General features: G+C 36.2%; 1 protein-coding gene across 1 annotated transcript in view; it reads right to left on the reverse strand.

The window, feature by feature from the left end:
• SLC25A21 (solute carrier family 25 member 21) overlaps window positions 1-12,839 on the reverse strand; it is a 232,391-nt gene that overhangs the window by 6,081 nt on the left and 213,471 nt on the right. The window contains exons 5-7 of the mRNA XM_054276096.1: window positions 9,296-9,355; window positions 6,766-6,873; window positions 2,586-2,750 (exon numbers count right to left, since the gene is read on the reverse strand). Coding sequence (XP_054132071.1) covers window positions 2,586-2,750; window positions 6,766-6,873; window positions 9,296-9,355 — 333 coding nt within the window. The remainder of the gene's footprint in view (window positions 1-2,585; window positions 2,751-6,765; window positions 6,874-9,295; window positions 9,356-12,839) is intronic.

A 12,839-nucleotide genomic window follows, 5' to 3' on the forward strand; every position in this document is an offset into this window, starting at 1 on the left:
GGACATTTACAACCCACACATGTCATTGATATCATTTGACCACTCAACCTACAAGATTTATTGTTTTTGGCAAAATAGGCAGCAAACATCCCTAACTGGGATGCAAATTTAATGCACAGTTTAGCTGACAGCTAAAAGGCTCATTCAGATATTTTAATATATTTTTCCACTTATGTTACAGATGGTGGACAGCAAATAGTCAAAATTATTTCATTAGTGTAGTATTCTAATTTCACAATTTTTGTACATTATCATTTTTATATATTTGTCAATATTACAAGACTGGCTTTAAGACTTTCTTTTCTGGCAAAATATACAAAGTTAACAAACCAGATTTTGTAATTAAATCAAGTATGTGAGAAATCTAGACAAATTAACAACTGTTAAGTATTTTTCAGACTAACTGCAAACCAGCTTCTACCAAATTCCTTGCACAGGTTTGATATCTCTAAGCCTCTAGTACCTGCCTACTGACAGAAGAGATTTGTTACAGGTCATAAATTATTGTCAAATACTTCCATTTAGCAGTCACTGAAGTGAAATGCAATGCATGTAACTACCTGAGACATAATGTTGGCTAGCATCAGCCAGATGAAGCCTGATCTATGTCTTCCTAAATTCAGGGTGAGTTTTGCATTGATTTTAATGGAAGTTTGATCAGAATTATTGGCTGAATGTCTCTGTACAGACTGTCTATGGCACTGACACTGGCTGGCCTGGGGAGTGCTCTTAGCTTTATCAGCACTATAGAACGCTGTCACCACTCAAAGCAGACTGGCTGCCTGAAGCCAGCCCATGAGGAAGGGTTCCTTGCCTTCACTGGCTCCTAAGCCACACCCAGGCACTGTGCTGGCTGGCCAGGGCCAGAGCTGTGCCAGGCAATGCCTAACAGCACAGGCAGCTCAGTTTCAGCATTGCCACTCCATGTACCAGCACAGATGTAGCCACTGTGCAAGCCACCATGTAAGGCACTGTGCAGTGGTTAAGCATCAGGCAAACCCACTTTTTTTGCAGTTAATCCTACACTGATTAAATTGCCTTTTCATTTTGCTAATATTTGAGGGCAGCTGGGTCACCAGCTGACATTGAAGTTATTTCCCTTTTGCTTTCTACATATATTTAAACCCATGTTGTAGATGTTAAAATTTTTCTGCATCATACAAAATCTGTATAAAGAACCAATTTCCTTTAGATCATAAAGCTTTGAATCTTTCTAATAATGTAATACTTGTTTCCTATTTTTTAAAATCTGAAAGGCTAGGAAAGCATGCTTATGCCATGTTTACTGTTCAACATGCTTACTGTTCAATTCCTATGCAAGAACATTTCCCATGATTCCCATAGAAGCTACACACTAGCCTCTGTCCTTACCTGCATATTTTCCTGAATTTTCTGCATAGTAATTATAATTTTTTAATCTTTTGATCAACACAAAAGTGTTTACTCCTATCTTAGTAACAAGCTGTTCCTGCGCCTTGAGTTTTAGAATGTGTGACTAAAGTGCGCTGTAAAATATGCTTAGATACACTGTAAGGAACTTGTAGAAACTTGTGGGTCAGCTGCTCTTGAACAATTCAATTTACTGTAATAATCTGCAAATAAGAAGTGGAGGTTTTCTCCATTTACACAACGCTGCCAACAAAAATACCAGGCTACTCAGAAGTGCAGAAAAAAAAAGAGGTGTTACTTCATATGGGAATAGAAACCGATCCCTTTTGATGTGAATTGCACCTTCTTACATGTATATCACTGCATATTACACCTGTGACTGTTTAACTGTCATCATCTAAAAATCACATTAGTGAAAACAGACTTCAATAAGTAGCATACTGGAATCATTAATAAACCATTAGTTGTTTCTCACACAGTCATTTCAAAAGTTGCTGATATTACCACGTTTTCATTTGTAAAATTTCCTTTTGTTGTAAAGGGAATGTTTGCTTCCTTTGTTATTTAAAGTAATATAGGACTATCAAAACTTCTTTAAGTGAAATTACAGCTATAATGATTTTTTCTTTAATTAAAAAAGATATAAAGTCTCTGTGCAAGACCCTTTACATCCTCTTTTGGACTGCCTCTTTCCCATAAGGATGAAACTTCCCTGTCATCCTTTAATACTAGGTTGAACTCTCTTTTGAGTAAATAGGTCCTGTGCCTGGCCAAAATAACCTAAATCCTGCAGCTCAGCCACCTCTGCAAGGTTAGCCCCTATGTGAGTACTGACAGAATTTCTAGAAACTGATTTTTCTCTTCTAGGCCAGTTTTCCACAAAAAAAATTGCATACATACCCAACATAAGCACAACATGTCTGTATCTCATTTGCTGCCTTTTTGCACTGCTACCATGCTATAAAGGGGAATTCATAAAAATGATAATTCAAATATGACTACACTCAGCTTTGCTTAAAAAGTGAGAAGATTGAGTCCTTAATTTGCTTCCATTAAATTGCTATGGATTTCTGCAAAACAGAGCTAGGTTAGTCAGTGTTGATCACTAAATACCACAGCTTTGCACAAAAAAATAGTGTGAATAAAAATGTCAAACTTCTTTTCTGATTGTCTATTGCATTGTATGAAGAACTTACTTTATTGACTGGAAGAATGTTTTTCACATTGAAGTAGAATCCAAAGTAAACCATGTTAAACACTCCGTGACGGCCCAGTGTTGCAGTGAGGCCTTTGTTGAGTCCTTGGGAGCCCAGACCACCGGTTTTAATGATCTGCTGAGCTTGAACAAAGCTAGATGGTTGCTACACAAGTTAAGCAAAAGAGGGAAGAGATCATCTTTACAAAAAGAAAACAATAAACATAGCATAATTTCCATGCTGTTGACAAACACAGTGCTGCCAATTCTTATAATTTTATATTAAGTATCACCGTATTTGTTATTTTCCTTTTCCTGTGACCAATAAAAAACACAACTTTAATTAAAAAAAGATTCCTCATTTTTCTGATCGCAGAATAAGATGAAAGCAGGACTTGAGTACTGTAAAACAGTAGTACTGTAACAGATTTTCATTTCACAAAAGACAAAAAGGAAGAAACTGTCTCATATCAGACAGAATCTGCCTGACTTACATGCACCTTTGAACTTTTTTTGAATATACTATGATATTCAGAATTAGCTATTCCCCTTCTGAATATTTTACATTTTTTAGCAGCTTTATAGAAACATTACTTTCAAAAAGTTGGTGAATAGAGTTTGGCTTTCTCCAGAGTAGAAAGCCAAAAAAAGCCATAAAGCCATAAAGCTCTGGGTAACCAAATCTATAATTAGAAAGGCAAAACATGACTTCCACTAGGAGGTTCAAACATGAAAATATAGAAGAATTTTGACTACACCACTGTGAATACCACTAATTTCAATATACTTATTTGTTTAATAGCTTTCCATTTCAAAATATCACTGTGGTAGATCCACAGCATCAGCCAAATGATGCTACTATATCTGACACAGCATATAACTGATTATTTAGGTGACTGATGAGTTTAATCTTTAATACAAAGATTCATTTTGGTTTTTTTTTCATATTTTGCAACTAATATTATCCTGCTAATGCTCTGCATATATTATACTGGAGTTTACTTTTCTATCTGCTCCCAAGATTTCAAGTCAGAATCTATTCTAAAATGGAAATGCAAAACATGGGTACTAGCAATGACATCCTTTTTTGTGCTCCAAAAATGGACATTAGATCTTTAAGAAATAATACTGCAACCTTCAATATCAAGGTATCTCCTGGTATCCCTTGTCTTGAGTATGGATTTACTCATGCCTCAGAGGCGAAGCCTCACACTCGCTGAACACCTGAGATGGGATTAATAAGCCCAAATATAGACACCTGCAATGTCTACACCTGACTTCCCTTTTCAGCCCTATAGTAACAAAGAGGACTCCCTTTGGCAGCACTTCCCTTTTACCAAAGGAGGTGTCATCATGTCAACTGGTGAAGCCATAGAAGGTCTGCGGTTCATCATTGATGATGGAAGGACCTTAGGCAGAGGAATTTATTGTAAAAACACCTGGAGTTAATGCACTTCACACAGCTGTTGACTCTTACTTAATATAGACCTATGCAGTGGAATCTGGAGTCAGATTCTTCTCATCATAAAGCAGAAAAATGTATTTGTTTAATTAATCATAACTCTTATGTCAGGTGAGAAGATTTTATTCATCACACCAGCTTCTATAGACAGTGAGTTATCCAAGGCTACAGGGAAAGGATAAAAAAAAGGAAAACCAAACAACATGGTGCTGGACTTCTTGCAGTCTACTTTAACAAAAAGCCACCATTATTTTTACCCACAGCAATCCACTTTACAAAAGGGCTGATACGTGATTTGTAGTGGCCTTCCTCTTTAAATCTCTCAACCCTGGAAAGATGATCTGCTACCACAGAACAATTCAGCTGTCACTGCAGGGTGTGAATATTTGCTTTGGGGGTGTGCTGGAGTCTGGGTGTGAGTGTATGTGCTCATGCTCTTCCTTGTTCCTTTTAAACAAGATATATTTATTATTTCTATACAATAGTCAAAGAAATATGTGAATTGCATTAGGTTTCATCATGTAGTATGAAAGCTCCACAATGGGATAGGTACACAGTTTACTTAAACCTTTTAGAAAAACAGTGCATGGTAATGCCTTGTGCTGTATAATATAACCTCTGGACATGCTTCTTCCAATGGGCTTGAGTTTACATGCTTTATTGTGGAATGTTCTTTAACATTTTCTTAATGAGAACTTGATATCAAGGTATTAAGTCACTGGAGCTTTTTCTAATTTACAGCAAATTTTGAAATTCTAACGCTTTGGAAAGGTATATTAAAAATTAACATGTCTGTGATAGAACAATCTTCGTGATTTAAGAACTTAATTTTGCGTGGATTTTTTTCCCTAGAGCAAGTAGTTGATATTTTCAATGTAAACTTGGTTTCTAGTAGGGTCCAAATACCATTCTGTCACAATTTTATTTGTATGATAATATACTATTATTTGGATTTTGTGAAATTTTGCATTTAAATTAAATTAGAGAACATTCACCTCAACAAAAACAACTCAGAATGCTTTTGGACAGCTACAGTTCAATTATTGTATTATTCTGAAAGTCAGCAAGGAAGGGGTGCTGTAACAAAAGAAAATAATTGGCTAAAATATACAAACTAAACCACTCCAGGCTTTGGGGTGGTTTATAAATTTTGCAGTAGGGAAAAAATTAAAATGTATGAAGTTAAAGGATACACTGGTCCTTTTCAACTTTACAAGGAATAGTTTGTTCAAAATACAATGGTGGTTTGTTTATACTTAAAAGCTATTTTTAAGCTAGGATAATTACATCTTCACAACTGTGAAACAGAAAGGTCCAGAATATCTGTTTACTACTGCTGGAGGAGTAACAGTTAATAATTTTTATCACATCATCTTCTTGAGAGACAGATCCCCTCACACATTGCTTTTTCCTACTTTCAGTCTCTCTTCTTCCAGGATCCTAAACTCCTGCTCTGCGTTATTTATCTGTTCAGTGGCTTTGCTGCCCAAGTTTAAAAAATGTCTAGACTGGAGACTTGCAGCAAATAAACACATCTTTCATATGCATTGAGAATTGAACAGAAGTATACCAAACATTTTAAAATTTATTCTGGAAGAAAGTGCTTTTCTGGATGAGTTATGGAGTAGGTACCAGTTACTCTATGACATGTGGAAATCTGTAGCTGTATTTTTCCAGACTGTACCTGAGGAGTTTGGCCCCAACAGATTATGTAAATGGCCGGGACATAAATCTCTTTACTGAGCGCCCCCCAAAACTGTTCAATTTGTGCAGATGAGTGCTACAAGGCATGCAAGTATTAACTCAGTCAAAACTTAATAGTAGAATATGCAAAAATCAGGTCCCATCAGGGATTCAGCTAACATTTTCATGTGAATGCTTATGTGATTTGGCACTTCTACCATGGTACAGCTGATTCCTCAAAATATTTTGAAAAAGATGGTTTGACAATTGTTATTTTTAATAAATGAGAAAAGGAAAAAGGAACTTCATTACTGCCTTCCTTCCCTTTATCCTGGAACATGTTCTGCATTAAAATTAATAGAAGCTAGTGCATTCCTGAGAACACTTGATTTTCATGAATCACTGTTTTCCAGTTTAATATTTTCCCCCTTTCAGCAGTACCCAGAATCGTGGCCAATGTTTTGTACAATTACTCCTTTGGACGAAACAATATTTGAATAACAAAACTCTGAAGTTGGGCAAGAATTTAAATTATCAATGTACTTGTTATATAACAATTTTCCAGTTTGTGCTAATAAAAGTGAAGTCTTGTAAGTAATTTCATCCAAGAAACATTGCATAAAGTACAGCAGCTGGACTCTGTCTAGGGCACAGGGCCGTGGTGTTTTATGCTAACCTCCAGTGCTCACTTGAAATCTGGAGCTTGCTGGGGTAAGTGTGCTGTGTCCAAGGGGCTCAGGTTTGCACTCCTGTAGAGCAATTCCTCACAGTGCTGGGTTGCTGGCTGCTCAGGAAGGATGAAGGTGCATTTCAGGCACAGAATATTTACAGGGGAGCTGCTGATGCCTCTGATAACACTGCAGGCATCTCTGCATACCCGAGGGCATTGGCTGTTGGGTCTCTTCCACTACTATTGAGCTAGTGGGGAAATCATTTGCATCCAAGAATATATTACAGACATTCTGCTCTAAATATGAACCTCAAAATGCAATATGCCCAATAAAATGGAAAAAGGAGAAGGAAGCAGTTTTCCTACCTCTGTGAAAGCATTCTGATTGGTCTGTAAGGTAACCTTCACTACTTCAAACGGGTTAACCACAACTGCCTCTGTCAACCCAGATCCCAAGCCAGCAACTGCAAATGCCTAGGACAGTTCAAATGAAAATTGAGTATTAAGGAGTAATACTTCCTCTACATCAGATTGTGAAACTGAGGGACACAATGCAAACTGCAAGACTACAGTAATGCAGCAGTATTCTATTGCTAAACAACTTTAGCCCTTGATAGATGCTGACAGTTCATGAAGACAATATGACAATAGCCATAAACCATATTCCAAAACAATCAAAACAAAATATTGTAGCACTTCAAGTCCATGTATTCTCTTTTCAGCTGGAAGGGAAAATATGGTACCAAGTGATTGTGCAAACATGGAAAAACTGGCAAAAGAATGTCCTCATGTTATCTTTGGGTGGACTCAGAATAATAACACAAATTTAAGTGTAGTTATGCAGCACTGGAAAAAATAAAACCCCTGAACTGAGCATTAAGCACATAACGCTAACATATTAACTTAAAAACACATGTTAAAAACTAAAATTGTTCAGCACTTAAGCAAACTGCACAAGTAGAATGTTCACCTAGTAGTTAAAAATCCTAGAAAGGTTGAAATGGGAGTGAGTGGCACATGGGGAAATGTCAGCATTCATTGCAAGGATGAATTAACTCCATTTACTTAGAAGCTGGTGGCATTTCAGTCATAGATATAGAAATACTCACTGCTTTGCTTTCCATCATGGCAGAACATTTTAAGATTTTTTAAAACAAAAAATAGTATTAAAATATTTAGGTCAATTGAGAAAATTCAGAGAGGTTAAGTTTAATGATCACTTTACACATTTATTGCCTTCACTTAACATCTCCAAACTCTCTAGGTGCTGAAAAAAAGTCCCAGGACCAAAATACATTATAATGAATCCATTTGCTGAAATTCAAAGAAGCAATAGTAAGGGAAAAAACAATAGTGAGAAAAAACTTACTTAATGCAGAGGGATTTGAGCAGGGACTCCTGAGAGCTCAAGAAAGACAGGAACGAAAAGTTAGAGGGGTGGAGGCAAACACCAGTCCTTTTTGCCTTTGGAGAAGATTGTGTTACCAACAAATAGAATTTTCCAGTAAGATGGGAACATTTCATCATCAACCATGAGATGGAAGCCAGTAGGAAGATGATGATAATGTATACACCTGTCTTTTAATAATAAATATTGCCTTGATATGAGGTCTGTTGAGGTACATAGAAACATTCTGCCTGGTTTAGACCAGAATCCCCCTTAGTCTTCTTTTTCCCTTACTACCTTAGGACCAAAAATGCCTCTATAATAATAGTACTGCACCAAAAAGTATGAGGAATTTCTGATTCTTCTAAGCATTGCTGCATCTGTTTTATGAATCACAGCAGCTTTTGGGCAGCCTGTAAACATGCAATAGCATGTTTATAAGTTTTCAGCCTATTTCCCCCCCTTCAAAAAAAAGTGCTGGGGTACCACAGAACCTTCAATTCTGTTCTTTCCACTTGCTAGAGAACAAGTATCAGTCTCTCTATATACACCTAAGGATGACTACTGCTGAAAAATACCAGATAAAATAGGAGAGACTGCAAACAGCTATAGGGACAGTCGAATGACTAAGAGGAAGAGGAGACTTGCTTTAACCCGGTTAATAGAATTCCATGACCTTTCACTTACTGCAATTAAAGGGAGATGTAACTGGAAGCAATACTCTTTAAAAGAGACTTGAAATAGCCAAAATCTTTATAGCACAACCTTAAAAAGATCGTTTCCTAAATTTGTGATGTCATCATCATGAAAAATAGATATTTACTATGATTTATGTTCTTACACCACAAGAAGCAGTAGCTCTTATAAAAAGAATTTTAGTCCTAATGCACAATGGCAGAATTAAGATCTACACATGAGAATGCAGATTACACGTGCAAGCAACATCTTAGCATTAAAACATTTCTGTGTATATGTACGACCTGCATTTTGTTTTTAAACCAAGGAAGTAGCAAAGGACTTCAAAGGAAGTAGCAATTTCTTAGCAATAATTGTTTCTTTTATAAATTTTTTAAAATAAGTCTGAGATCTCTATGTTTGCTATAGTTGTACTGTGCCTTGGAGAATAGCACTGTGAGGTTGAAGTGTTAAACTATACATGACGACATGAATAAATAAATATTGATAATGTTCAACTTTTTTGTTATTTCATAAGAATTAAGAATGACAAGCTTATACATTCTCTTCCATGGTGGCTGTTGTTATCCGTGTTCATGAATGTTGAGATCTTGTAGGGAATTATTTTGAGGACATTTGATATAAAATATAATTTATCAATTTTCATATATTCTTATCAATATTTTATTATCAAGGGACAGGTCTGTTTTTAAAAACTCTGGATTGAGCTGGACCTTTTAATTTTGGGCTTCTTCTGTGGGAGGAAGCAGATGAGACAGACTGTTCAGCTGACACATATTATATCAGAACACAAAGTTCTGTATCCATACATACCAGCCCTGGTGGCAGTGATGCATATCCCAGAAGCTTCTTGTATTGTTCAAAGGTAAAAAACTGTGAATAGAAGATAGATTGAAATTGAATTGAAAAAGATTATTAGTTACTTATACAAATTAGTAAAAAGCAGACTACAATGGAGTTTCACTACCTCATATCCTGAGCAGCTGCACACAGTTCTGCAAAATAAACGTAAGCCACTTTTATTTCACACTTTCTGTAGCAGTGTTAGATGTGCAAGAGTAGACAATCAGGCTTCAGAACTGATTTTATTAGTGTGTCATGCATAATAGCAGCATAAGTGCAATTCAATAAGGCTTTATCTAAGAGTTCACTTACATCATTTAAGACCAATTTAAATGCATGAACTTTTCCTCTGGCATTAACTTTCATATAATAATGTAAATGTAGTAGCAGATATTACAATCTTCCCAAGAAATCACCCCCACATCCTTAGTGTAATGTGATGCAATTGCTTTTGCATTTCTCAAACACTAGTCTGCTTCTCATCAGAGAGATATAACTGTGTATTTTGAAGATAGAAAGTCTGCCATTTTTATAATTTTCTACTGTCAACAGGTACATTTCTTTTCCTGTTCTCTCTTTACAAAGAAATCTTTCACTCAATCGTCTGCTTTCAAACAGTGGCACTTCAATATTCTGAGCATCTGCAATCCCTTAGAGGATGTCTCGAAAGCTGTGCTCATGGGTGTTTGAATCTCCAGAAAAAAGTAAAATCAGCTTCACCTGCACCAACATGGTGAAAGGCATTTGCAAAGGCTCACTTTGCAACCTACCATGTCTTGACATCCAAACCCATTAATTTTAAGAATAACTTCTCTGAATTCTTATAAAAATCAAAGCATAATAAATGAGTGGATTTGTTCTCCCAAGAAGAAGGTGTGGAATAACTCTGACTGCACTGAAGCCAGGAGGAAGCTCCTGTTGGCACAGGCAAACAGACTTTTGCTGCCCAGCTCCTTGTCTGTGGAAGTCTAAGATGCATGGGTCAACTTATACTCTAGAGAAAGAGTATATGTGACATTTTACAAATTATTGGGAGGGTTCCCTCTGAAATACAGCACACAATCTAGGTTACTCTTTAAAAACCAACTCAGATTACATCATATTCAAAACAGGGCTACCAGGACCATTAAGGAGAACTTAGAGATTGCTTTAAGAATGAAGACTGAAGGAGAATGACTGTTTTCCTTGTTTAGTTTAGCAAAAGAGATGCTGCAAGAGAATGTAACACAAGATAAGTAACACAAAGAAACTAGGTGTAAAAGCAAAATATAAGTAGAATGTGACTGGAGAGCTGATGAAGCTTTCTTGCAACTAAAAGAATCTTGAAACAGTCTTCCAATAAGAAAAATGGGGGAAAAATCTTTATGTTGTGAACGGGAGAGTTTGATAAGTTTATGAAGGAGATTACAGAACAAACCCCATAGTGTCTTAAATTCATATTCTGCAAACATTTTACTGAAGTCACTGGAAAAACAGTCTAGTTGCTATCACAAAAGACAGATGTGAGTGCAGTGAAAATGATCCTCTAGCACGAGGGTGGCAGAAATTGTGGGCTAAAAAGAGTGGGTATCTGAATTCTGGGTAACACCAGAAACATTGGAGGTGTTATTCCACATAGTTTTCACACACGGAACAACACAAGGTCTCTAACCACAGCTTGCTATTTGTGAGCCCTGTAATCTGTCTAAGAAACATTCACATCTTTGCATGCAAAATAAAGTGGCTTTTACACAGCATGTCTGGTATGATGGGAATGAAGAACAAAAACCTGTTACAGTTCCACCAAGACTGCATCAGTGCAGGTTCATATCTCCAAGTACAAGAGCTGTCACATCCCAGTCTAGCAAAAGTAAATAGCCAGAACTTGTAACTTTCCATCTGCTTTCCAATGTTGGCCTGTGACATGTGATTAGTTCAGAGCAAACTGGTTCAGATGAAGATGGGATCCTTGGAAAGTTGGTGAATTCTGTGGCCACAGAGGGGACTACAATCCCTCCACACAGCATCTGCTGATGCATGAGACAACCAAGCTGTTTCACCACAAGAGGAAGGCAACAAGCAATGAGGCCAATGGAGATGTGGGAATCATAAGAAACATAAGGAAATAGAGTTTTTAAGACAAGAGAGAAAGACTGTGTGGCCTGTGCTGAGTCTCAGCCAAAGAAGACAAGCTCTGTCCCTCACGGTTCAGTACTACAGACCTATCAGAACAAAACAGCCATTCCATAAATCACGTGTACAGGAACATAAGTAATAAGCACCACATTTTCATTTGAACTTGTTTAGAACCTTGTCCTATGGCAAAATCAATGAAATTTTTCAATCAAGACCTGCTTCAAATGAAAAGTCACTGGAATCATACCAAAACCATCTGAGAATTGGGTGTAAATGTGTTAATAATGCCACTGCCTTAAAGCAAGAGGGAATATGTATACACAAGCAAAATTGGGTTGTTAAATTCTGGAAACTGATGGGCTGATACTCTGGTCACTGGACAGATATTTTTTTATATCCTCAGCTGGGATTATTATATCATTTTGCAGAAAAGGTCCTAGAACTGGGATGCAGATTTTGACTACCTTCCAAAGAGTGTAAGGATTGAACATTAACCTTGCAAGCATCTTGCAAATATGTTTAAAATTTTTGCATTGGCCTTGACAAAAAATCAAAAAAGAGAGAAGTGTTACTTAAACTCTAGCTCTATCTTTTTGAAGGTATAATAGAGGTCTAACAAAGTGGGAGGGTAAGCTGCTTCACTGAACTAAATTAATTTCTTATTGTGATAAAATTTGCTTTATTCTCTCTCCAGCATCTTTCTAGTCATTGTTACCCTCTTAACCTTTAATGGAATTTCTGGTATTCCTTAATGTTTTCCATAGTGTTACAGATCTGTAAAATAGTTGTAATAAAGGCAGAATTACATTACCCAGCAATTTTTTTGGTCTTTAAAATGTTACCTTAAAATCAATAGCTTCCTAGAGTCATAAATAAAATAACTACTTAATAATAACTATGCTTTAAATAATTTTTAAAAGAAAAAAAATCACTAGCAATAAAATTTAATATAAATGTTGCTGGGTGTACTAGACTGGCTAGTATACATACAATTTTTCAAAAAAGAACGATTTCATACTGTGTCATATGACTTTATATACATCCACCTAAAATGTTTTTAAAAACACAGCATAATTTGTCTTTTCCTCTACAGTTGCATTAAGTTAATAGCTTTGTGCAAAAAAGTTTCTCAGAATAAGCGTATTTAAAACATGCTTTTGTGTATATAGTAACCAATATTGTCCATCTGGCAAAGATACACTTTAATTGAAGTTACACAGAAAATAGCCAAAGTACTTACCAGATGTCTCAATAATGCTAAGATAAAAATATATGCTTGAAACAAGATGTCTGGGAACACATGAGCAATATAAATTTGCCCCAAAAGTTCATCTGTTAACCATTGTATTGGCACCATCATTTCTTTCCTCCAAGTTCAATCTAACAGAAAGTTATAAAC

The sequence above is a fragment of the Melozone crissalis genome, unplaced genomic scaffold (genome assembly GCF_028551555.1).
Source record: "Melozone crissalis strain CALT ecotype California unplaced genomic scaffold, PUWL_Pcris_2 ptg000018l_1, whole genome shotgun sequence".
In the NCBI taxonomy this organism is placed as follows: domain Eukaryota; kingdom Metazoa; phylum Chordata; class Aves; order Passeriformes; family Passerellidae; genus Melozone; species Melozone crissalis.